Consider the following 26386-nt stretch of genomic DNA (forward strand, 5'->3'; position numbering starts at 1 on the left):
CGTGCGAAGATTAAACAAATTCAAGTGCCAAGCACCGTTATCGTGGTGGCCGAACGATCGCCGTTCCAGAGTTCTCTCTAGCAACACTGGTAAGAAACTTCATGAAAAAAACCTTTCCCTGTGGCAGCCTGCGAATGAAGCAAACGACGAAACGCACTCAGTCAAACTAACACTATCCTCGCTCTTGAGGCAACAACAACTATATTCTCCCGTCGTACAAACGCATAAATCTGCATCCTAATCCTGGGAAAACACGTGCGAGGGGATGCCGTAGTGCCGTTAATTTTTTCTTTTGCAGTGAAGATTATAAGTTATCTACAGACAACGTGTGGAGTTAAGGGGTATAAAAAGACGAATACTAAGATTTATATACAAATTGCGCTTCCAGAACGCCGAGAAGCTAAGTCAACGAACCCTATGCCCAAGGTTGAAAAAGAAAAGATATACTCAAATTGAAAGGTAGGTGTTAGCGCCCTCCCGAAATTTCTACCCCAGCTTATCCGTGCGTCATGGATTTTCACTGCTAGTTCGCCGGCGAGGGGAACTCTTTAGCGCGAGAAAACGAATTACGAGAAAAGATTCACTGACGTCTGTGGATTCACCGGCGAGTGGTGCGGTTCGGGTGGTAAATTTAAGCAAATTGAACTGGGCCTTCTACTTTCTGCGCTAGAAATCCGTAGATGTGAACTTACACTATAGAATGCAAATAGAATTTTTAGCTCATTCTTTATAGTCTGACCTGATGTAGAGTGTCATCTTTGAGTGCCTTAGTGTTGAAATTTTTTTCTTCGTGCAACGTCCATAGACATTCGCAGACAACCAGTTGTGGAATCTGTGGACCACGTTAGGCAAATGATACTTGTTAACACTTTGTGTGCGTGCGTGCGTGCTTGTGTGTGTAGGGGGGGAGGGTAATGCACAGAATTTGTAAAGCCAAAAGGAGAGGTCAATAAGAAGGCAACATGCACTGCAGCAGGCGTTTCAACAATCTGTCTACTATTTAAGAGCAATTTCGTGAGAAACTGATGTTCACGTGAGATTTCCTTGAAGCGTACAAAAATGCAAGCACATGAGCGTTTACTGCGGAAAATAGTGCCTGGCTTGTGCTCACAAAGCAGAAGTCTATGGATGCACTAATAACAATAACAACACAGGTGACTCTAACTCGGCAAACCGTGTGCACTAATATTGACAGGTAAACCAAACAATTGTTCCGTCAGTCCGCACTCCATCACCGAGCTACAGAAGTTACGATCACTCAACAGAAAAAAAAAAGAGGGGGGGGGGGGGAGACAGGAAACACACACGTGCAAAACATAAAACTAAAGGTTGACAAATTTACTTCCTGTACTCATACGCATAGCGGACATGCGTGATGCCACCTTCATTTTCTGACAGACAGAGCGCGATGCGACAATAGGTCTGCTCGAGTTCACTTTCTCGAAGACAACTTGCGCTCACGGAATACTTAAACGTTCTCGTGTTACCATCCGAGCAATGCTTGCGATTCTTGCAGTGCAAGTGCCACCACCGCATGCTATAATGCGGCACCAGATATCACTTGAAAAACACGATACTCGTAAAACATGTTTTAACAACCATTGGGCTTGAAAGTGGGCATGACACTACGATATTCCAGCTGGCAAAAATATTTGTAAGGTGGTCGCAACATGTAATGAGAGGACGCTAATAAACGTGCCACCATTCGTCCTGTGCGGGATATGTTAATTGGGCTTGAACTATCCGAAATTCGGCATAAAGAGCACCGCTGAAACTTTCCTCTGAAAAATAATCAATACTTCATGGCTTAATAAGTCTTATTTGAAGAGCAGCTTCCGTTTCTCCATGTGAAAATTGGAAATGACGATCTTATCCTGCTCTGTGCGTGGGCTGTACTCGTTTCTGACTACCTTGTTTCAACCACAACATACTTGACGTCTTTTTTTTACCTTTAGTTTTCCGTTCCTTGCAGCGCCCTGCATTACCATCACTGCACCCGACTTCCTTACGGCTAACATGGTAAGCCCTTTCTCACATGTTTGCTGGATCTCAATATTGCAGTGCAAATGTGTACTGCCAGCCAACGTATGTGGGGTGATTAACAATGCGCGAAGTTTGAGCAAGGGAGTCTGGCGTGAACGTGTTACTGCCGCGCTTAGTACGTCCGTAGTGCCCATACCGCGTATTAGATTGTGTGTATATAGTTCATTGTGTTATAGCAGTCACCTGCCATCTACCTGTCTCCCGTGTGAGGTTACGCAGGCTAGAGACACGCTTTTCCAGTCAACCTGTCGTCCTTTCTCTTCATTAACGGTCAACTGTATCCAACTTTTGGCCCAAGTAAATAAGTAGATTCATTTATTGTGCATACAGAACGGCCTCTGTGCAGAATTTTATGTTTTCAAAATGAGTGGATGCGTCACAAAGGGCTCGCAAAAGACGGCCTTTTCGATACCGCAACTGAAAAAAGAAGAAAAAACGTCGCCACTACCGCTGGCCGCAAGTGACGCATGAAAGGTCGCGTGACTCCTCGGCATGACCTCCGAGACTATAAGGGGAACCGTCTACGGCAGCCCTCGGCGAACTGAAAAATTCTCGGAGACGAAGGTGGGTAACGGACGTCACAGCCGCTAACCACCAGGTGCGTGCGTCGTCTACTTGGGTGCTAAGCTTCTAATGATTAAATTATGCAAAAAACCAACAATGCAGCTTCGTCAAGATTGCTTAAATAGCATATACCAGCACCGATTTATTACTAATTTTGCCTAAGTTAAGTTTAGCAGCAGTTGGCCTTTGAAATCTCCTCCTTTGCTGCCAGCCACTGCAAAATGTGGGAGTAATCTAGCTGCGCTACGATATGCAAAGACGCTCATAATAATTTTTAAGCGGACTCGAATAGTTCATTGTTTATAGTGGGTGAAGTGTGAATCTTCTGTTTCACGTTATGTGTCAAAATACGTGCTATATGCTGTCTCCCTTGTGAGAAGGAATGTACTTACCCAAGGAAGGGAGGGGGAGGGTACTGATATATAAGCAGCGCATTTTGTATGTCTCGATAATCGCCTGGTGGCTTGGATGCACGCTGTATGTGTTTCGAATAAAATTTCATATTTATGTAGATATTTATTTCGCAATACTGCCAATCTCAAGTGAGATCCTAGCAGGAGGGTCAGGTATTGCAGCAGATGAAATTGGGAGCATCGAAAAAGGAATTCGTTTTCAGAGACAGAAGAAGCAAGGGGAGGAACGGCAGGGAGGTCAACCAGACGAGCTTCCCGTTTGCTACCCTACACTAGCTGTAAGGGAAAGGGGAATAGAAAGAGGGAGAGAGAGAGAGCACTGAGTGCAAGTGGAAGGATGCACAGGGACAACATAAGCGGTCTCTTAAACCGGCGCACATCAAGTGCTGTACTAGTGCACGAATCGCTTCTTGTGCCAGTGACGGGCGTGGCCACTGTCCGAGTATCTTTGACTCAGAGAACGGTCTCGAGTCCAGTCGGTTTAAAGTTGTCCTGGAAGAGAGGCACTTGTACGTTGTAGCGAGGACAGGTACACGAATAGGTACTCGATGGTTTCCTCGCCCATACAGGAGTCGCACATTGGGCTATCGGTAATTTCCATACGATAGGAGTAAGCGTTCGTGAACGCCACTCCCAGCCACAAGCGGGACAGCAAGGTTGTTTCGACGCGGGAAATGCTAGACGAAAGTTGCAGCCGTAGCAAAGGATACAGCTTATGCAATCGGCAATTGAAGGCACTTGAACTCCAGAAGTATTGTGACTTTTTGAGTGCAAGCAGGCGAACATACCTGGCAGCGGCCGTCCACGCCATAGGTATTGGACGCGTCTGGATGTCCTCGTGGGCAGATCGGGCAGCCCTGTCAGCAAAGTCGTTGCCGACAATGCCACAGTGAGCAAGAGTCCACTGAAAGATTATGTTGTGCACTGTTCCCAGAGCGTGCTTGTGTACTTCCCTGATGTCGGATATCATCTACTCGTATGTTCTGTGATGAAAGACAGACTTGATACTGCAAAGGGCTGCCTTAGAGTCACAAAATGTGACCCATTTCTGTACCGGTTCTTCGGAGACGTAGATCATAGCGGCATGTAGGGCTGCAACTTCTGCCGTCCTAGGTATAGTCACGTATGACTCTTTGAATTGAACTGTAATCTGCTTAACAGGAACAACGAATGCGGCAGTTGTACTGGCAGGTGAGGATATATATATATGCGTTCATGACATTCCTGCTACAGTAACAGGAGCGTCACTGTCTTCAGAGCCGGTAACGGATGATTGGACTCCTTTGTAATTCCGCAAATAGCGAAGCTCACTTGAGGCTGTCGCAGGTGTCACAGGGGAGATGAAGGCTTCGCCGCTGGTATATAAGACGACGTTAAGCACTCCTCATGAGCCCTAATCACTCTTGAAAAGGTCGCTTGAGGTCTTTCGGTTGGTAGGGAAGCTAAGTAATCATCGAGGATCCATGACAGTTGGCGAATGTGCGCTCTGAGAGAGTCGACAGCTACATGTGTCTGAATGTTAAATGCCACTGCTCAGGTATTCAAATATCTGTGCGGGAAAAACCTGAAGTACACCAGTCCATTCTATGATGCAGCTGTACAGGGTACCATTCCTGGGACTTCTGCGTTAAAGTCTCAGTTGTGTCAAATACATGCAAGATCAACATTCGTGCTCTGGAGATCACACAAGGTAAAGCCTTGCGCACGTGTTTAGGGCTGCCTCGGTGCACCTCAGCGCCAGCAACAGTTGTCATCGCGAGTGACCACATGATTCATTGTACACATGTGTTAAACATTTCGGAGGCCATAACCGAAAGGCGTACGTCGCCCAACGCGTACATGTAACCTGAAGGTCGGTGCTGCAACATATTAACAAGTGCACCAAGCCCCTGACGCCCATCTAGCATGCCTGTTAATCTACATACAGCTAATTACGGGAGTTTCGGAGCTCACGTGAACGCAAGCGTGCCATCGCGTACATAATAAACAACAACAAAAAGAAAGCCAAGATACAAAAGAAGCAAAACAAAAGTACTGAGGAAAAAAACACTCATTTTCTTACATGTAAATGGTAAATTGCTTATGTACGTTAGAAACACTGTAGAATCCAAAATGCTGCCTTGGGGTACACCTGGCGAGACAGGTGCTAATGAGGATCTTTTTGTTGCCTACCTGAACAAACTGCTGACGGTTAGATAAGTAAATATTTATTCATTGTACTATGGTAATATCACCTAATGTCGAAAGAAGTTTTGCAATTGCCTTGTTGTAAGACACGTGATCAAATGCCTCAGAGACAGTCCTAACTGACTTTGCTACAATCATGACGCATCAATAACTATTCTGTTCAGTTATTTCACCTACTTTGCAAGCGAAGCTCAACCTGCTAGATAATAGAGTGCTCTCAGAAGTAAAGATCCTTGGACCATGGCCTATGAATTCTTGCATGCAAAAGGCAACAAAAGCCCTTCTGCGCTTCTTGAAGGACATTGGATTGTATGAACACTTGTGACAGTGGAGATTCCTCTGCGACTGACTGTGAATGAGCATTATTTTTCTTTTCTCTCCTTATCTGTTATTCCCTTTACCCTCCGAAAGTGTAGGGTAGCCAACCGGGCACGTCCTTAGTTAAACTCCCTACCTTTTCTCCTTCGTTTCTCTCTCTCTCTTCAGAGTTATTTAGCGGAAGACTCAGCATATAAATTAAGTTATTCCTACGTGGAAGATTAGCGCTTTGAGGATCCCGAAGCAACACTTTTAGAGGACAGATAACTTTCTCGAACGAGAAAACCGCGTAAGAAAGCAGCACAGCGACGGCGTCACATTGGACGTAAGGTACTAGCGCACGAGTGACAACCAATGTCCAGTTTATAAGCGATAGAGGGTAGTCAACAACTAAAAAAAGCTACGTCGCACGTCAGCATGAGACAACGAGCAGTTTGCACAATTGGGACTGGTTCTGAATTCGTTTTTCAATTTGATTTTTCTACAGAATTAGTGCTCATGGTGTCTCTTCAAATCGCTATTGCTCGACGTGCTGTTGAAGCACCATTTATGGGCGGGTCTATGACTCAAAGGAGGCGGCAGCGTTCGGCAGGGCAGGACCTGCAGGTTCTCGGTGCAGAATGGGCTTCTTCGCGTCAGGGACTTCAATCATCAAGCGTGCTTTGAATTACGGATTAATAGTGGAGCCCCTTTAATCTCGATTGTGCCTGCAATTAGGCAATATTTTAATATAAAAGAAACGTCTAGCTGTTCAGTTCAATTCTCTGTTTACTAATACAATCTAACTAATTAGCGCATTGCATACAAACGTGCAGACAGAGGTCCTATAACTCATGTAAGACTACTTGTATTCAGTAAGTAGATAACATAATGGTCGGAGCATTTGCAAATTATAAAATAAGTACAATAGAGTGTGATCAACACGAGTGATACAGTATTCTTTTCATTTTGTCTACATTCAAATACAGATCTTCAATTAACAGGTATGTAACAGTTAAATCAAATGTTAAAAAGCAGTGTGTGAAAGAAGAAGCAATATATCTTGAAAAAAAGTCATATGCTAACGCTCTGGCATATTGATCCAGCAGTCAAGATCGATTTCTTACGTTTATTGACCTTTCAAACAACGTTTCAGGAGTGTATTCTCTTATTAAATAACCTACGGAGAAACAATGTTAAAGAAATTAATTTCTATATTATATTTATTTACGGCGAGGAATAAACGTTGTTTTCAGATATCTGCAGAAGGAAAACAAGCGTCTCTTTCATTGTTGCCATGACAGTCACGCAGACTCCTTGGGAACCTTGTTTATCATCTGAACAGTTTTGGGCAACGTCATTGCACTTATACACTTGAAACGTCGCTTATTTTTTTACCAGACCCACTGCTACGACCAACAGCCCCTTGACATCTGCACACCATTCAACGTAAGTCAACTATCTCTTTCAGGCTGGAAAACGTTGCCCGTCCGAAGAAACCTCACGGAGAGTGCAAAAAAACAGCGAAAAATAACTAACCACATATGTACAATCAAATAAAGCGCATTTCTGATTTTAGCGCAATTGTCTATGCCAATCGTTCCTATGAAGGATTTTGCTATGTTTAGTCATGATGACATCCCAGCTCCGAATAGTCTGACGTGTAATTCGTACTGAAGAAAGATCCTCAACTTTGAAAGCCGCTAAGTCATAACGAAAAACAGCGAAAACGGAACAGGGCATAAGAACACATGCCGGCTTCTTTACGTCACGCTTCGCCTGCACTCTCTTGCGCTTTCGTTGAGCGTTCTGTAGTGGCTCAGCCCATAGAATAAAAAATTTCAGCGAGCGGACCTCTCTTTATTTTGTTTGTTTATTCAGCTAACTATAGATTTACCGGATAAGCAAGTTAGCGTTTGCGAATTTTCACGTAATAGCCTAATCTCATCTCCACGTTGGCCGCAGAGGTGCGTCGCGCCCCCCCCCCCCTTTTTGCCCTGCAAGAAAATTAATAATCACGCACGCCTCTTGTTGTTGCAGGAAAACGAGACAGAGAATGTCCGCGGATTGATCAACGTAAGTACTCCGAAAAATTGAATGATCTTTATCTGTTTCGTCATCTATTACAGAGACATGTGCCCTATAGAGAAACGTGGAGTAACTACGAAAATGATTGTGCGCCATATCAAAAATTCTCGCCGAGTTCTGTCGAAATGGCTTTGATATGCGCGTGGCAGTTTAAGGCGGTAGTCTTTGATCTGTTTTGGTTATGTATTTGTGAAACAGGCTTTGAAGACAGACATTTTGGGTAATTTCAAGCGGTACAGAAGTAGTAATACAGGTCTATTTCTAGTTACGCTGACCACAGGCCTTTACTTGCTAGGGAAAAAGCCTGCACATTTGTTTTTTTTTTCACTAACACCAACCTATCAGTTACAAAATTTTTATTGGCAGTGTTAGGATATCTCCAGCTTGGGGGTTTAATATCGTGCGCACACGCACGTTGCCCCATTTAAAAAAAAGAAGGACATGTACCCTGAGGTACAGTTATTTGCCACAAAAGTGCAGCAGGATGTCATGTAACTGGGAAAAGCGTCACCTGCTCCCATAGAAAGACAGTATTCTTACACGTTATGTTTTACATGCCGGAAATAATAGGAGTCTGAAGCTAGCTATCTATTAGTAATTCGTCATTGTCATGTTTCTGGTAAAGATGCCAGAGCCTTGGCAGCAGTTCATTGCGGTTATCGGTTTACTCTTAAATGGTTTCTTGCAGTGCACAAACTACGACGCTGAATACAAAGTCCAAGCCCTGACGGCTGTGCTCAACGATGCCGTGGCGGCCACGCTCCCCGAAGAGGATCGCAACCAAAGCCTGGGTACGTTGTTAACCGCTCGCTTTTGTGTTTTTATTGTTTCTGTCCTGTCTGTTCTGTGGTACTGAGAACTTGTTCAAAAACTTTGGCGTGGCTCAAAGACTTTGACGAGGAGGCAAACACAGGTGACTCTTGGTTTATATGCATATATCTATATATATATATATATATATAATTTCACGATCTGCCCAGGCACAGGTATAAATTGCCAACCTGTAAAAAATCTTAGCAGAACCCATCTCACAACTGTCCACGGTGATAATATTAGCATCTAAGCAATTTAGTGACCACTGAAACACGTCATATATAAGGCGTGTACCCAGCGTGGCTCCTCTCGCGCTTCTAATGATGATGATGATCATAATGGTGACTTATTGTCATCCCCTTAGAAACGGGGCAGGGATAAATAGTCGCCTAGCCTCCTTGAGTCATTCAGGTATGCTATGCACGCAGTCTCTCACTGACCGAGTGGATTTCGCCAAACTTAAGACTTACACGACTGCATCGATTAAACCCCTCACTGCAACTCCGACCTCCATTCGGACTTCCTCGACGTGAGGCTACGCTTCTCTGTCGCCTTTAGTTAGGAGTTGCCTTCACAAAGGCACACCCCACTATAATTGGAGTGACCGACAATGCTGCATGCGAGGTCTGCGGCACCGAAGAAAATATCGACCACCTGGTGTGCCACTGTCCACGATATGCCTCAGAAAGGCAAGAACTTGCTAACGCTATCCAAAAGCCGGACAATCGGCCGCTTTGCGTGCAGGTGCTGCTGGATCACCGCTACCATCGGTCGTCGGCTCATAAAGTGGTGAAGGCTCTTTTGTGCTTCTTGAGAACGACTGGCTTGCGTGAACGTCTGTGACTATTAGTGCGATTACTATTAGACCACACGCGTCAGTGAACTCACCGCTGATTTCCTTCTTTCCTGCCGGCCTCTCTCTCCCTGTCATCTTTGTTCTCCCCTTTCCCATTCCCCCGGTGTAGGGCAGCCAAGCAGACGTTATTCTGGTTAACCTCCTTGCCTTCTGCTTTTCTCTTTCCTTCCTTCCTATACACGCTTCTCATTCTAGCAACTTTGCATTACATCTCCTTAACCTTTCTTTTTTTCTTCCTCTAAACTTCTCTATCAACCTTGTACCGCTACCTCTGCCTCCTGTCGTATCAATCTCCTCCCTGCTCTTTTTCCGCCAATACTTTATATGTATCTTGCTGATCACTACTGCTGACTGTTTGAAGCCTCCGTCCACTTTAAATCCAAGCGCTTCTGGAAGGTGTACGTTACCTACGGGCCTCACTAGGTGGATCCCTTCGCATTCCATTAGGATGTGCTGAGTGGTCTCCGGATTTTTCGCAGCGCCAGCATGCCTCATCTTGTTGCGAACATTTGCTCCGGTATGTTTTTGTCCTGGGGTACAGAGCGCAAGAAAGACACAGGGACAAGCATGAACACGGGACGGGAGCCCGTCCCGTGTTCCTGCTTGTCCCTGTGTCTTTCTTGCGCTATGTATCCCAGTTCGTATGTATCCCACCAACACGCCCAAACTTCTTCCCTGCTAATGTTTTTGTCCTTAGGCAACCAGCTTTATCCTCAATTAGCAAGGCACCGCCCTTTGTGCTGCACACGGTTTCCCGTCTTATTTCTTTCTTCTCAGAAGGGTTGAAATCCGGGCCAGTTGGTACATAGTTGAAGGGAAAAAAACAGCCAAAAAACATAAAGGACAACAGGAGAGGTTGCCACCACAACGACTGGACTATCAACTGAGCTTTATTAGAAACGGTGTAGTCCCAGCAAGGCTAGCAGAGCATGCGCAACCACAGCATCGCTAATCACAGAGCATGAAAAGACAAGATATCGCATCTATGGTGACCGACCTGGAAATGAAAATTCTTTTTCAAGTAAACGCACCGAGGTTGTACTAATGCAGACGTCCCCTAATAAACTGATGTAGTCCTCTTCTCATTTGTGCTTTGTGACCAACTTTTTAATCTTTCTTCTCATTCTTGTATTTGGTTTATTTGGTATTAATGGTGTTTGGCATTGGTTTATTTTCATTCTTCGCATCCAATTCACTCTCTCTGTTTCTCTTACTTTCTTTTTGAGTACCTCTTGTTCTCTGTTTATACCTTCAATTACCCTGTGGTTGGCTGCCTCTAGACACACTGCGCCATCTGGCAGCACCGCCATGAAGTCCGCGTATGGCACATGCGGGAATATATATTGAAAAATTTCCTGAGCCTACAAGTATATGGTACTGCTTTGGTTCCACCCATCACCGAGAAGATTTTTTTATATAATTCAAGAGCGGCACATAGTCAGTGACCCAAGTTTGCGTCAGCGGGTTCGTTGAAGAGCAGCGCAACGCAATGGTACATAATCAGACGCATATACCCCGTGACCCAAGTAAAACAAGTTCGTTGAAGAGTAGTTGCACATACCCTGTTGCACATACTTTAGTGACCCAACTTGTCGTTGAAGAGTTTCATTAAAATTTGGCACATACACTGTTGCACCTTGTTGCCGGTTGTCAAGTTGGCATCAAAGAGATTCACTGAGCTGTGGCACGTACCCAGTACCACATATCCAGGAACCCAAGTTGTTGCAATGGTTGGTTTCAAACACTACCCCCTATGCGCGACAGCCCTGTGCAATTACAGGCATTGGTAGACAACATAGGCAAAAACAGACAGACAGACCCCTGCAAGAGCATCAAGTACCCTAAGTATGGTAATCGCGTAATTACTTTTCATGCGATCAACACTGGGAACTGCACGCACTTCTCGGTATGATGTCCACTTCTAAGCTCCTTCGCGCCAAATTGGGGTTCCGTGTATGTGCCCAAATAGGCAATTCCGGAATAGAGAACACAGGCCACCGAGTTTGTGGAAGAATAGACAATTTCGGAATAGAGAACACAGGCCACCGAGTTTGTGCAAGAATAGACAATTTCGAAATAGAGAACACAGGCCACCGAGTTTGTGCAAAAGTAGACAATTTCGCAATAGAGAACACAGGCCACCGAGTTTGCACAAGAATAGACAATTTCGGAATAGAGAACACAGGCCACCGAGTTTGCGCAAGAATAGACAATTTCGGAATAGAGAACACAGGCCACCGAGTTTGTGCAAGAATAGACAATTTCAGAATAGAGAACACAGGCCACCGAGTTTGTGCAAAAGTAGACAATTTCGCAATAGAGAACACAGGCCACCGAGTTTGCACAAGAATAGACAATTTCGGAATAGAGAACACAGGCCACCGAGTTTGCGCAAGAATAGACAATTTCGGAATAGAGAACACAGGCCACCGAGTTTGTGCAAGAATAGACAATTTCGGAATAGAGAGCACAGGCCACCGAATTTGTGCAAGAATAGACAATTACGTAATAGGGAACACAGACCACCGAATTTGTGCAAGAATAGACAATTTCGGAATAGAGAACACAGGCCACCGAGTTTGTGCAAGAATAGACAATTTCGGAATAGAGAACACATGCCACCGAGTTTGTGCAAGAATAGACAATTTCGGAATAGAGAACACATGCCACCGAGTTTGTGCAAGAATAAACAATTTCGGAATAGAGAACACAGGCCACCGAGTTTGTGCAAGAGTAGACAATTTGGGAATAGAGAACACAGGCCACCGAGTTTGTGCAAGAATAGACAATTTCGAAATAGAGAACACAGGCCACCGAGCTTGTGCAATAATAGACAGTTTCGGAATAGAGAACACAGGCCACCGAGTTTGCGCAAGAATAGACAATTTCGGAATAGAGAACACAGGCCACCGAGTTTGCGCAAGAATAGACAATTTCGGAATAGAGAACACAGGCCACCGAGTTTGTGCAAGAATAGACAATTTCGGAATAGAGAACACAGGCCACCGACTTTGTGCAAGAATAGACAATTTCGGAATAGGGAACACAGGCCACAGAGTTTGTGCAAGAATAGACAATTTCGGAATAGGGAACACTGGCCACCGAGTTTGTGCAAGAATAGACAATTTCGAAATAGAGAACACAGGCCACCGAGTTTGTGCAAGAATAGACAATTTCGGAATAGAGAACACAGGCCACCGAGTTTGTGCAAGAATAGACAGTTTCGGAATAGAGAACACAGGCCACCGCGTTTGCGCAAGAATAGACAATTTTGGAATAGAGAACACAGGCCACCGAGTTTGCGCAAGAATAGACAATTTCGGAATAGAGAACACAGGCCACCGAGTTTGTGCAAGAATAGACAATTTCGGAATAGAGAACACAGGCCACCGAATTTGTGCAAGAATAGACAATTACGGAATAGGGAACACAGACCACCGAATTTGTGCAAGAATAGACAATTTCGGAATAGAGAACACAGGCCACCGAGTTTGTGCAAGAATAGACAATTTCGGAATAGAGAACACATGCCACCGAGTTTGTGCAAGAATAGACAATTTCGGAATAGAGAACACATGCCACCGAGTTTGTGCAAGAATAAACAATTTCGGAATAGAGAACCCAGGCCACCGAGTTTGTGCAAGAGTAGACAATTTGGGAATAGAGAACACAGGCCACCGAGTTTGTGCAAGAATAGACAATTTCGAAATAGAGAACACAGGCCACCGAGCTTGTGCAATAATAGACAGTTTCGGAATAGAGAACACAGGCCACCGAGTTTGCGCAAGAATAGACAATTTCGGAATAGAGAACACAGGCCACCGAGTTTGTGCAAGAATAGACAGTTTCGGAATAGAGAACACAGGCCACCGAGTTTGCGCAAGAATAGACAATTTTGGAATAGAGAACACAGGCCACCGAGTTTGCGCAAGAATAGACAATTTCGGAATAGAGAACACAGGCCACCGAGTTTGTGCAAGAATAGACAATTTCGGAATAGAGAACACAGGCCACCGACTTTGTGCAAGAATAGACAATTTCGGAATAGGGAACACAGGCCACCGAGTTTGCGCAAGAATAGACAATTTCGGAATAGAGAACACAGGCCACCGAGTTTGTGCAAGAATAGACAATTTCGGAATAGAGAACACAGGCCACCGAGTTTGTGCAAGAATAGACAATTTCGGAATAGGGAACACAGGCCACAGAGTTTGTGCAAGAATAGACAATTTCGGAATAGGGAACACTGGCCACCGAGTTTGTGCAAGAATAGACAATTTCGAAATAGAGAACACAGGCCACCGAGTTTGTGCAAGAATAGACAATTTCGGAATAGAGAACACAGGCCACCGAGTTTGTGCAAGAATAGACAGTTTCGGAATAGAGAACACAGGCCACCGAGTTTGCGAAAGAATAGACAATTTTGGAATAGAGAACACAGGCCACCGAGTTTGCGCAAGAATAGACAATTTCGGAATAGAGAACACAGGCCACCGAGTTTGTGCAAGAATAGACAATTTCGGAATAGAGAACACAGGCCACCGAGTTTGCGCAAGAATAGACAATTTCGGAATAGAGAACACAGGCCACCAAGTTTGTGCAAGAATAGACAATTTCGGAATAGAGAACACAGGCCACCGATTTTGTGCAAGAATAGACAATTTCGGAATAGGGAACACAGGCCACAGAGTTTGTGCAAGAATAGACAATTTCGGAATAGGGAACACTGGCCACCGAGTTTGTGCAAGAATAGACAATTTCGAAATAGAGAACACAGGCCACCGAGTTTGTGCAAGAATAGACAATTTCGGAATAGAGAACACAGGCCACCGAGTTTGTGCAAGAATAGACAGTTTCGGAATAGAGAACACAGGCCACCGAGTTTGCGCAAGAATAGACAATTTTGGAATAGAGAACACAGGCCACCGAGTTTGCGCAAGAATAGACAATTTCGGAATAGAGAACACAGGCCACCGAGTTTGTGCAAGAATAGACAATTTCGGAATAGAGAACACAGGTCACCGAGTTTGTGCAAGAATAGACAATTTCGGAATAGAGAACACAGGCCACCGAGTTTGTGCAAGAATAGACAATTTCGGAATAGGGAACACAGGCCACCGAGTTTGTACAAGAATAGACAATTTCGCAATAGGAAACACAGGCCACCGAGTTTGTGCAAGAATAGACAATTTCGGAATAGGGAACACAGGCCACCGAGTTTGTGCAAGAATAAACAATTTCGAAATAGAGAACACAGGCCACTGAGTTTGTGCAAGAATAGACAATTTCGGAATAGAGAACACAGGCCACCGAGTTTGTGCAAGAATAGACAATTTTGGCCAGCGGATATGTGGAACTGGACATGTGTCATTAGGTATGAGAACATTCTTGGCCATTCCTCCAGAATGGGTATGTTCCACGGGGTAGGTGTCCCGCATAGACAAGCAGAACGAGACACAAAAAGTGAGGAACTCGGCAATCGAAAATTGAAGAAGTTAGCTACAGAGACGTAAAAGAGGTGGGCTTCAGAAGCAGATGAGTGGGCACTAGAAAGTGAACAGAATAGGACCAGAGCGTATATTGAGAAAGGAAGGTGGCGCTACAGCGATGTGAAGATGTCGCTAACAGAATGTTGAAGAAGCTGGCTACACAGAAACGAAAAATTCATCAATACGGTGTGTCGCTGCAATGCTTCAATGCTAATTGCATTAACGTCGACGTTCATCGTGAGGTGGACTCAGCCGGAATGTTTTTTTTTCTGTGACCGCAAAGTCCACCGTGAAACAAATACAAGCGAAAGATGTGATACTGTGCGCTAGAAGAAGCGCGGTGACAGTGAATGTCTTTTACCACGAGTAAGAATTAGGAGAGCACTGCGATTACTTGACTGAAATGGTTGCTTCTGGGAACAGGTATAGTGCTACGACATTAGTGATTTGAACACTGATTTATTTTCACTGCAGTTTAGTCATTTTCTTTTTCCGCGTTTGCTTCGGTATGGCACGTAGTCTCTCTAACTTTACGCCTTAACTGACCCGTCAATCCCTATCGAGATTTTTAGGGGATTGTTCTACTTGAATCATAAGCAGCTTGAGTGGCAGACTTCCTCGTTTTGTCCCAATTCTAATAATCTGAATAAAGTACGGTCAACTTACTGCTTAAGCGGTCTAGCCGTTTTTAATATCAGTGAATCGGCCGGTCCAGTTGCGAGCCTTTGTTTCGCATTCATTGCTGACACTTCTTTTTTTTGTTCTAGCTGTTACAGAGTTCATTGTGCGGTGGTGCTCCAATGGATATGCTCTTCCGGCGAAAATATTCAATTACACGTGCGAGGAGTACCTGGATATGGTGACGATTACTTGCTCAGCACCAGTTACTATGAGTGTTCCTGATGTCAATGGCCTGGGAAATGTAAGAGAGACGATCGATAGTCGGTATAATGTAACTTACGTTTCAGCTTTCACTTTTAGAACTTTTCGCGTATGTTAGTCTGTTCGTTTCGCTTGGACACTTTCTGATAAACTGGGTAAAATTGTCTTACACCCGAGAGTCATGGGAAGCTACTGAACAAACTCAGATAGCTTTTTTCAGAAAGAAAGCTGCGTGCTTCCTTAATAATTCTTAGCCAGGCGATTGAAGCTGGGACCAACGCTTTTCGTGGGGCCCCCAGTTCCTTATCATCTCAGCTAGCCAATACATGCTTCTGTTCATACAAAATATTTATTGCATAGAGTGTAGCATCACTGTTAGAATTACACTTGATATAGCAAGCACATCGAACTTCAACGCATGAGGAAAATTTCTCACTTGAAGATTGGGCTAGCTGCTAATGCACACTTATAGATAACGCAATAACCGCAGAAAACAACCTAAAAGACGCACACTGTCTGTGCATGTGCATCGTCGTGTGCATTTTGTGGTTATTGCGCGATCCGTCCAGAAAGCTTCAGAAGGACCAGGGAAGAGCGCTGGATATAATTAGTTGTTAAATGAAAAAACAAGTAACACGCTCACATTGGCACCTAAAATGTAGGCGGCGACAGACAACTAATCATGATTGGGTACCCCCCAGTACGGTTGACATTGAGTTTGTTCATGTATGTCCTTTAGGGAAACGATCATTCGACTAAATTGTGCTTTCCAGAAAACATCGGGCTCAGTTTACCAAAAGGCTAGCAGATGCAACCGCGAGGCCGGATTACCTCACGATTCAAATCACAAGAACACAGAACGCGTAAAGAACAATGAGGAACGCTATAACAGGTGACTTTTTCCAACAGAAGGGTGTAAGGTTGGCTTTTTGATGAAACATGCATGTTTTAAACTTTTGATAACAACGCAAGCACACCCAAGGGGACATGGGTGACACAGGGGACACTTCAGCGCTCTGTTCGCTATTCTATCCCCTCTGGCGTCATTGCGTTAATATCGAAACTTTAAAGCATATTTGGCTAACGCCTTAAGGAGCTATCATTCAGATAATATGCACTGCCATCATAGGACGGCTATGGTGTAGGACGCTTCGTCGGTGTCATTATGTCGTCTGAAAGAAAAGAAAACAGATGTTGCTTACAAATGCAGTTAAGCCAGTAAAGGTTTCGCATCCTGATATTCGATGTTCTTTTCTTTTCCTTTTATTTGAAAGTGTGCTGAGAAAAACACAGTAACAAACCTCTGCATGGAAGGAGACAGCATCACAGTAAGTATGGCGACACGTTGCCGTAGGTTGCTTTTTGTTCTTTTTTATAAATGAAATACTTTGGGTGGTCAAAAAGCAATATTTCGACTAACTGCACCCCCAAGTACGGAAAATTGGACAACTGCCCCACCAGCGATTAGACAAAACCTAAACATAATAATGTCGTCGCTACGGATCATCTTTACACATGATGTCATCTTTTAATTAGCGAATATGGGATTTTTAGTTTGCAGCAAGGAACCATATTTTGCGTAGGTCTTAATTTACGACTTGTAGTTTACATTTATCCTGCCAGCCTTTAGAAAGGGTTTTAGGCGCAAAAGATAAGACATGGAGAGCGCACAAAATTGCACCTGTCCGTGTCTTTTATTCTGCTCTCCGTGTCTTATATTTTGCGCCTAGAACCATTTCTAAAAGCCATGTACCAAATATCCCGGCAGCAGACGTTACGAAATTATTCTGCCAGCTTTCATGCGTTTTTATAACATTTACACTAACTTGCGATAGTTACAGTAACGAGGACAGCGTCATCTACCACGAAATAATATAAGCATCACACTTGTTTGCAGTAAATTTACCTGAACATTTTTTTCTTACCTAAACAACATTCATCGTGAGGACAAATGGTTCCAAATAAATCTGCAGAAAATAACATTACCATTTCTCGCACAGAAATCCTTTTCTGAACATTTATTCGAATACTTTTGACAGACTTTCACAATTCTGTCCATAAAGCATTTCACGAGCAGTCCAAAAATGCCTCGAATATTCAGCTCTTTTTTTAATTTTCGATAATGCAGGAGGCATTCTTAGCAACCCGCCATGGTTGCTCAGTGGCTATGGTGTTGGGCTGCTGAGCACGAGGTCTCGGGATCGAATCCCGGCCGCGGCGGCCGCATTTCGACGGGAGCGAAATGCGAAAACACCTGTGTGCTTAGATTTAGGTGCATGTTAAAGAACCCCAGCTGGTCAAAATTTCCGGAGTCCTCCACTACGGCGTGCCTCATAATCAGAAAGTAGTTTTGGCACGTAAAACCCAGTAATTAATTATTATTATCAGCGATCCGCAGCGGTAGCCCAGTGGCTACGGCATTGGGCTGCTCAGCTCTATAGGTGGCAGGTTCGACGCCGGCCGTGTATGGCTGCATTTCGATGACGCAAAAGAAAAAAAAAAAAAACACGCAGCACAGTCACAGCGTAAGCTCGAGGAGCGGCTCCACATAGGAGCTACATTTTCGGGAGCACGCACTAGAGGGTCCTCGCAGCGAAGTGTCTTGGAGTCTTTTTCACGAGAATGAATTGAACGGCCCGCCCGGCGTCGACGGCGAGCTGCGGCTTGTGCTGCCCTCTGCACGGCGGTCTGCTGAGCCCCACGTCGCCTGGTTGCAGCCGCGCACGTAGCTCTACGGTTCGCTTCTTCAGCAGCGGTCCGTACTTTGCCAGGAGGCGCCACGACGTGTACCGAAGGGTAAACACAGGTATCCATATTACGCGGAGCACATGTCGCGTCCCTTGACACCTGTCACGATACGATGCAACTGCTACATGTCGTGACGGCTGGCGAAGTACACCGCAACTGGAACGCAAATTTTGCACGTATCAACGCTACGGAGCGCGCACATCACGTCACTGAGAACAAGGTGAAAGGAGGAGCCAACGTTGCGACAAGTAGATTTCGTTTCTCGAGGCAAAGATAGACGAGTCCATTTGTCGAAATGTTGGCTCCTGCTTTCCCCTTGTTCTCGTTTTCCCCTTCGTCTTGTATTTTCACCTCCAGCATTACCCGTGTTTTCACTGGATGACGTGACAAATGCCACGATACGATGATGATGATGATGATGATGATGATTTATTGGCACCTCCTTTGAAATGGGGCTGTGACATAGAGTCACATATACAGCCTGCTTGATTTAATCAGGTCTGCTGTACATGTTTGTTTTTGTTTTCATGCTAGCATTTTTGTATACGTCTCCTTATTCTTCGTTTTTTTCCTGAAAACTTCTACCTTGTACCGCTACCTACGCAACTGCTACATGGCGTGCCCCCTGGTGTAATAATATGCAACTGCAATGCAAAGCATGCACGTATAGACGCTTCGCGGCGCGCATCTCGCAGCGAGTGACTCCTCGCGCGCTGGGACGCCTGTATAGGGCTTGTTTCCGCTGCACGCTAACAAGCGCTGGCGAGGCTGAGTGACAGAGTAGCCGACTACCGCGCAGAGTGCCCGGGTTCGGTTCCAGCGTCAACTGGCCTTGTTGTTTATTCCTGGCGATGGCTAGCTGCGACGAACACCGACAACAAAGCCAACCGAAACGACTATTGAAATGAGCCCACAGCTGCTCAGTCTGTAAACCACTCGTGTGCTTCGATTTACTCAGTCATTCAAGAACCGCAGGTTGGGAAAATACTTCGGAGTCCCCCACCACAACGTGACTCATAATCATACTGTGGTTTTGCCACGTAAAACCCCGGAATTAGATTTAGTTTTGACACGCTAATGCAATATCTGTTAGGCCCGATTAGTGCAAGCCACGTCTTAGGTTTGAATGTTGATGCCCTGTAAGTGTGCGTGTTTTTTTCGTAGGACCAAATTCATTGAGAATTTATGGAGAAGAGTTGTTCGCTGCGCACGTAAAATAGGGCGCGTGTAATTATTGCGTTGTGATTGTGGAGCGTTTCGTTGCAACGCTTACGTTTTTTTACGCGAAATATCTCAGGGAAAAAAATGTTTACGTTCGTTTCACCACAAGACTTCAATTTTCTTTTTTTTTCCTACAGTGGCAGACGTTCGTTGACCTGATTGCCCTGTTAAGGGTAAGCAAATTTTATTTCCGCGCCTACGCCATGCTTCAAAAGAGAAGAGATGTGTAGTTATAACGCCATCGTGCTTTTACCAGTTCGCGAAAATGTTTGTCACCTTCTGTAAATTTCGAGAAATTAGCGGAAAACGTAAAATGTGGTCACTCGAGAGGAATTATTTCGCCTGTCGAATTGTCGAAGCTTTTTTTCTTTCAACCTTAAATATTCGCCTTTCTGACTTCAGATAGCCCACGCGTATTCATGCATAGTAGCGCGGTAGAAAGTGGCGCACTATAGCAACCACAATGTATAGGCGTGGCATAAGCTAGGCCAATAGAAGTGTCGGTGGTCTTTCCGGTTCTCCTGAGGATTTGTTAGGCGCCGCGAACGGTCGACAATTCAAGCTGAACGACTAGACCTTTACGAAGCCTTTTGTGACTTTTAGCTGGATGGCCGATTCGACTATTTTTTATCTTTGAAAGCGTGTCTGGTCTATGTTGAGTTCTTACTCTAAAGTTTATTGCGACTAACCGAAGAAAATAGATTAGCGAACACATTGCTCGGTGTGAATATATTTAAACGTAACGCTTTCACTGTACCATTGTAACGGTGGACCACTGGTAGCAGGTTTAGTTTGATAAATTTGCTCGCGTAAGTGGTGCAAAAGCTTTCGCACATCACGGGCGGCCATATAGTGGACGGTGATATTCATCGAACTTCACAACTATCGTAGCAGTGCTAATATCCCAGTTAGCTTTGCACTAAAGCGTTCAATTTATGTCGTTTCATTATACTCTTCACAAAGGCTTCGCTTCACATAGATTCGAAAGTGTGCGTTGGATGTGAATAATTTCCTTCACCTTTATTTTTTTCAGTGCGTCTACTTTAGCATCATACCAATACTTCCGTATCCGGAATACCCGGAATACTGACGAAGTTGCCACCCAGAACCTCCAAGGACGGGCAAAGCCTTATATCCTGTACAGCAGGAACTCTAGATAGAGATAACCTGTATGCACATGTGAATTACAAAGCATAGCATTCAGTAAACGAGACAGCAGCAAAAAATTTTACCGTTGCGTTTTTCTCTTCAAACCGAGAATAAGAGCAAGCGCGCTGCTCCTTTCACTTCGGCAAATCACAGGTTTTGGTTGGTCCCATGGAGCACCAACTCTATAAGATTACTACCTATGCAAATGGAACAAGAGCTCAAATATATAATTTCAAAGAGACACTGGGCACCTGCGAGAAAGCACAGCGAAGCTATAAAAAACCCACAAACCCACAAAGGTTCACCAAAAATAAAGCATCGCAGTTGAGTAAAAACTGCCCCTATAGTTTGGGCTGTTGAAGCTGGAGCCAGATAGAAGCTGGCATAACAGTTTTCCTGGCGCAGTTGTAAAATGTATATATAAGGGATCCAGGCAACGAGGTACGGGACCGCCCACGATTTCCGTGCCCATTCCGGGTTCAATCATCACTTCCTTTTCCGGTTCGATATCACTCAGGGCCACAGCGTCCTCACACGTGCCCACTCTTCAACAGCTGCGGTCCTCCAACGGGCCCGCTCACGCAGGCGCGAGAATTGCGGCAAAACCCTCACGCCCCGCGTTCAAGTTCCTGTGCACCAAAAGCGGCCGGGTGGGCGGACCGCCTTTTATTTCAAGTATGCTCGAAAGTGACGCAAGTCGCTGCCACGGAAACACCGTGCTACCGCCACTAAAGACAACACAAACCTTAAAACAGGGCTGAAGAAGAGTTGCCCTCTTGAAAGTGTCGTGCCAGTAAGTTCTCGATTAGACGCTTCCATTGTGCCGTAATTTCTTCAAATAACCGGCCAGGAGATCAATGGGCCAGTTATTTGAAGAAATGGTGGCGAAAATCAAAGGTTGTACAGTTCTCGCTAAAGTAAGAGAGCAGAGTTACATAAAAATAAGGCTACTCCTTTTTAGTCGACAATGTTAGCTAAAGATAAATAAGATGGTGGTGTTCTGCGATGGTCGAAATGTCTGCAACAGGGTGGTTCCAGTCATTTGGCCTTCTGGGGAGAAACGAGCCAGCACATTATTACTAAATTTAGAGCGGGAACTACTGGGACACAAACTAAGGCACAAGAAAAGACAGAACACGTCACTACATTCAATTGAAAGTTTACTCGGAAGGTTAGAGATTATAAAAACCCGACATGGTCCTATGTCATCAAGCGTCATCAAATGGCATAAAAGCAAAAATAAACGAAAAACGAAACAACAAAAAATGAATATTTATTGATGTTAGCTCGGCAGAAAATTCCCACCTGTTAGGTCGTATCTAGAAAAGATATTTCAATGTCATGAAGCGCTATATAAGAATGACTGACACGCCCTGCCCCCTTTTTCTCTATTTCGTGGGCCTCTACAACTTCTCTTACTGTTCGATATATGGGCTTATATATGACTGGAGTATAATCAAACTTGGGTGCGCATTTACTCTGGGAATTGCAGTCTTTCACGTGCATTGTAACATATGTGAGCGCAATCCCTTTTGTAGAATCGTAATGCTATTTCAGCCCAGCGTTATGACATCGGCCAGTGTGGCCTACATGTTTTTTCACACGGGAAAGGCACAGAACACACCACTGAAGCTGAGCATGAAACAAAATTCTTTACACTTGATTAACACTGCAACCAGACCTACTGTTTCCATCTGTAGTGCGGCTGCTCGACCTTTCACTACGCCTGCTCACGGCTGAACAAGTGGTGGCGAGCTTATTCTTCGCAGAGAAAACAACGTTCCCGTCATAGCGAGACGCTAACTTTTTCAACCTATTCGACAGTGGACATTGAGGATGACGGCCGGCTTTTTCTTCTTAGTCCTGCAAGCGTCATGCATACCCTTTTGTATTCCCTGCTTTGATCCTTCGAGCATTTTTTTTACAGCGTAGCTGTATACCTCTGCCTTCCAAAGAAATTTTCGTGTCGTTGTGAGCAAAAAAATCTCCATACGTGGGCCGATCCCGAAGATAGTGCAATGGCGGGCCGACCCGCGCCGGAGGTGAAGCAGGCGTTAAGCACTCCCCACACGTGGGCCGATCACGAAGATAATGCAATGCCGGGCCGACCCGCGGTGGAGGTGAAGCAGGCGTTAAGCACTGCCCATACCTGGGCCTATCCCCGAGATAGTGCAATGCCGGGCCGACCCGCGGCGGAGGTGAAGCATGCGTTAAGCGCTCCACATACGTGGGCCGATCCAGATCATAGTCCAATTCCGGGCCGACCAGTGGCGGAGGTGCAGTTCGCCATTAAGGGGCCCCCATACACAGCTTCGCTGGTATGGGCACTGAGATTTTTCCCCCTACGCAGATATGACGGCCTGTGGGAACCCCGCCATCTGGGGCCGGGCTACTTGCCCTGGCAGGCTGTCACCTACTTTGTGGAGGCACGACTTCAATAAAGTGTTTCTTAGGCTGGACAGAGCTATACCATTTTTGATCAAGGTGACTGGAACGAACGTCCAGGATTGGCTTTTTGATTCTGGGCTGGCACTTCCAGCAGACTTGGTCAGGCTCGAAGTATAACTGTATGTCCAAGAGCTGGATGCTAGATTCACTCGCCGTTTCTCACGTGAACTTCAACTCCATTCCTTGTTCCTTGAAAAGTTTCGATATATTCACCGTCAGCAGAGAGCACTCATTTCCCTGAACAAAAACCAGGTAATCGTCGGCATGCCGAAGAGTGTTGTCCATGCACACTTTCGCCTGCATTCTGACTGCGCCTCGGTAAGGCGCAGTCAGAATGCAGGCGAAAGTGTGCATGCATTCTGCATGCATGCAATGCAGGCAGGGTTCGCGGCAGGCGACTGCCGCGAACCCTGCCCACATTGAGGAGCTAGGCGGCTGTGGCTTCCATTGCCGACGCCAAGGGCAGAGGAAGCATCAAGTTGCCGTCTACTGCAAGTCCCGTTATGCGAGGTAGCCGCGGGTCACGTCTAGTTGAGCAAAGTACCGCTAATCAAACCGAGGGAAGGGCTGCAGGTGCCCCAGCACACCCAAATTCCGCTGGCAGTTGCTTAGCAAAGCCACGCGACTAATTCAGTCTCTTTCTGGTACTCTCCGAACTTCCTTGGAGTCGCCAAGGCACTCGCGGCCAGCGGTTAAGCTGGCAGTGCCTACGCGGATGCAGACTTCCTCTACGGTTTGGCGCACTGTCAGACAGCTGTAGGGCTTGATGACCGCAAAATGCTGGCTCGGGTTGTGCCCTTTGCTCTACAGAGTGAACAGCACAGTGGTACCAGTTTTCCGGCAACCGTGCAACGACGCTCAAAGATTTCCAGGTGGCTCTCCACCAGGAATTTTTACCTGTTGACCGTCACCGTATTCACCGTATTCACCATCACCGTCAGCAGAGAGCACTCATTTCCCTGAACAAAAACCAGGTAATCGTCGGCATGCCGAAGAGTGTTGTCCATGCACACTTTCGCCAGCATTCTGACTGCGCCTCGGTAAGGCCCAATGAAAACGCGCGGAGCCTATCAACGGGCTCAGTTGCCCACTAAGTGTTCGTAAGTGGAAGGATGCTCATCAGCGTTCAATTTGACATTGGGCCAACTCAATATCTCAAGTTGGCCCACACCCGAATTTCAAGTTAGCCCACCCCAAAATTTAGGTCAACCCGCTACCAAATTTAGGTTGGCCTCCCCCAAATTTCAATTTGGTGCACTCCCAAATGTCAACTTGGCCCAATAACAAATTCCAAGTTGGCCTAGCCACAAATTTCAGTTGGCCCACCCCCAATTCCAAGTTGGCCCACTCCCAAGTTTAAGTTGGGCCACCCTCAATTTCAAGTTAGCCTACCCCAGCTAATTTTAGTTCGCCCACTACCAAATTTCAGTTGGCCCACCCCCAGGTTTTAACTTGGCCCACGTTCAAATTTCAAGTTGGCCCACCCCCAAGCTTAATCTGGCCCATGTCTAAATTTCAAGTTGTCCCACATCAAAATTTACATTGGCCCATCCCAAATTCCAAGTTGGCCCAGCCACAAATTTCAGTTGGCCCACCCCCAATTTTAAGTTGGCCCACTCCCAAGTTTAAGTTGGGCCACCCTCAATTTCAAGTTAGCATACCCCCTAGCTAATTTCAGTTGGGCCGCTTCCACATTTCAGTTGGCCCACCCCCAGGTTTCAACTTGGCCCACGTGGAACATTCTGTTGGCCCACCCCAAAGTTTAATCTGGCCCATGTCTAAATTTCAAGTTGTCCCGCATCAAAATTTCAGTTCGCCCACCTCCAGATTTCAAGTTGACCGAACCCAAACTTCAAGTTCACCCACCCCTACATTTCCCACCCACCCTCTACTGTGATTCCCCATGCATTTTCTAAGGAGTCCTATGTATTTCTATGGGTATTCTCTTCTTATTTAATTTTTTTTCTTTTAAACTGTTGCTTATCGCTTAAAAGCTACCAATCATCTTCATTTACACTATCATAATGACTAAATGTGTTTGCAAAATCCGCATTTTTCTGGAGATGCAAGGCATTACACTTTTCGGGAGACAGGGCCGGGGAGCTTGCCAAATAATCCTTGCCCCTTAAATCTTGTCAGGTCACTCGAGAAAAACCCTGACATTTCGTGGGCACATTCGCCAGGAGCAGTGAAAAAAGGATTACGACTCTCGTCCGTGTAGAACCGGCGCGCTCGTTCTCCCATTATGGGCAATCTCATAACAGAGCAACGACACATGCTGAGCGAGAAGACGCTTGTGTTAGCGTTAACAATTTGCTTCAATGACAGAAGATTGAGCTCCATGGTGTTGGTGAATAAAGCCCACTTCAGCCACTCAGTGGCCGCCATCACGATTGTACGCGATTTCTGTTCTTATTTTCACCCAATTTCAGATACATTCACGCCGAGGCACTTCCAACACAGACAAGGAAATTAAACAAGAGGGGACACTCGGCGAAAACTGGCGACAGGAAATGCGTCACGCTATAATATTAACGCCGACTGTTTGCTGCCGCGAGCATCGAAAAAAACAGAATGGAAAATGAGATTAACAGAAGTTGACTCATTTGTTTATTCTTTCCTGGCAAAAGTAAAAAATAGCGGCGTATAAATAAATTAAATTTTGCGGTTTACATCCGTTGCCTAGCGACAGGCGACTCGGCGAATGACGAGCCAGATGCATGCGTCATTCGTCAAACATGCCGCCGAAGCGAGCGAGACCGGCTGCGGATCTGAGCGTTGGCCTGTTCTGCGACCCGTCTGCCTGTTTTTTTCTATTTTTGGATTTAGCCTGGTTTGGTGGGCTCACGACCGAATTCTTGCGTTCCTTCTGCACTTCGACATGGCACCACTGCACTATTGGACTACGGCAAGGTCAGAAATTTTGTTCTGCAGTCTGCGACGCATTTCCAGCAATTAGGCTTACGGCACGTCACCTATATAGGCCAGGTTTGTGACGCAGTTAACGAAAAAACAGCGCGGCCGTCGTGGCGCAGTTAATTTGAATTAATGACTCGCGCCGGGAGATGTTTGCGACGCTTTCTACGAGCCTCAATGTTATTTTAACTTATTTCCGTAGTTCTTTTGGCCCGCTAGTCGCACAGGGCGCTATGACGCAGTTTCGCGTGTACTGAATCTTACTGCGACAA

The 26386-nt window shown here is 45.5% G+C and overlaps 1 protein-coding gene across 1 annotated transcript; it reads left to right on the top strand.

The window, feature by feature from the left end:
- The first annotated feature begins 437 nt into the window (after positions 1-437).
- LOC142564138 (uncharacterized) lies at positions 438-20868 on the top strand. Its single transcript, XM_075674997.1, has 9 exons — positions 438-459; positions 1973-2019; positions 6906-6953; positions 7545-7580; positions 8281-8383; positions 15518-15672; positions 16907-16960; positions 19739-19774; positions 20635-20868. The coding sequence occupies exons 2-9, from the start codon at positions 2017-2019 to the stop codon at positions 20689-20691; spliced, it is 492 nt and encodes a 163-aa protein (XP_075531112.1). The 5' UTR covers positions 438-459; positions 1973-2016; the 3' UTR covers positions 20692-20868.
- The last annotated feature ends 5518 nt before the right edge of the window (positions 20869-26386 follow it).

Source organism: Dermacentor variabilis, chromosome 11 (assembly GCF_050947875.1).
Source record: "Dermacentor variabilis isolate Ectoservices chromosome 11, ASM5094787v1, whole genome shotgun sequence".
Lineage (NCBI taxonomy): Eukaryota > Metazoa > Arthropoda > Arachnida > Ixodida > Ixodidae > Dermacentor > Dermacentor variabilis.

What these genes read in the sequence shown, in the direction of transcription:
- LOC142564138 (XM_075674997.1), top strand. An exon ending in ACATCTGCACACCATTCAAC is followed by an intron (nt 6,954 to 7,544) that starts GTAAGTCAACTA and finishes TTGTTGTTGCAG; the next exon opens with GAAAACGAGACAGAGAATGT. An exon ending in ATGTCCGCGGATTGATCAAC is followed by an intron (nt 7,581 to 8,280) that starts GTAAGTACTCCG and finishes GGTTTCTTGCAG; the next exon opens with TGCACAAACTACGACGCTGA.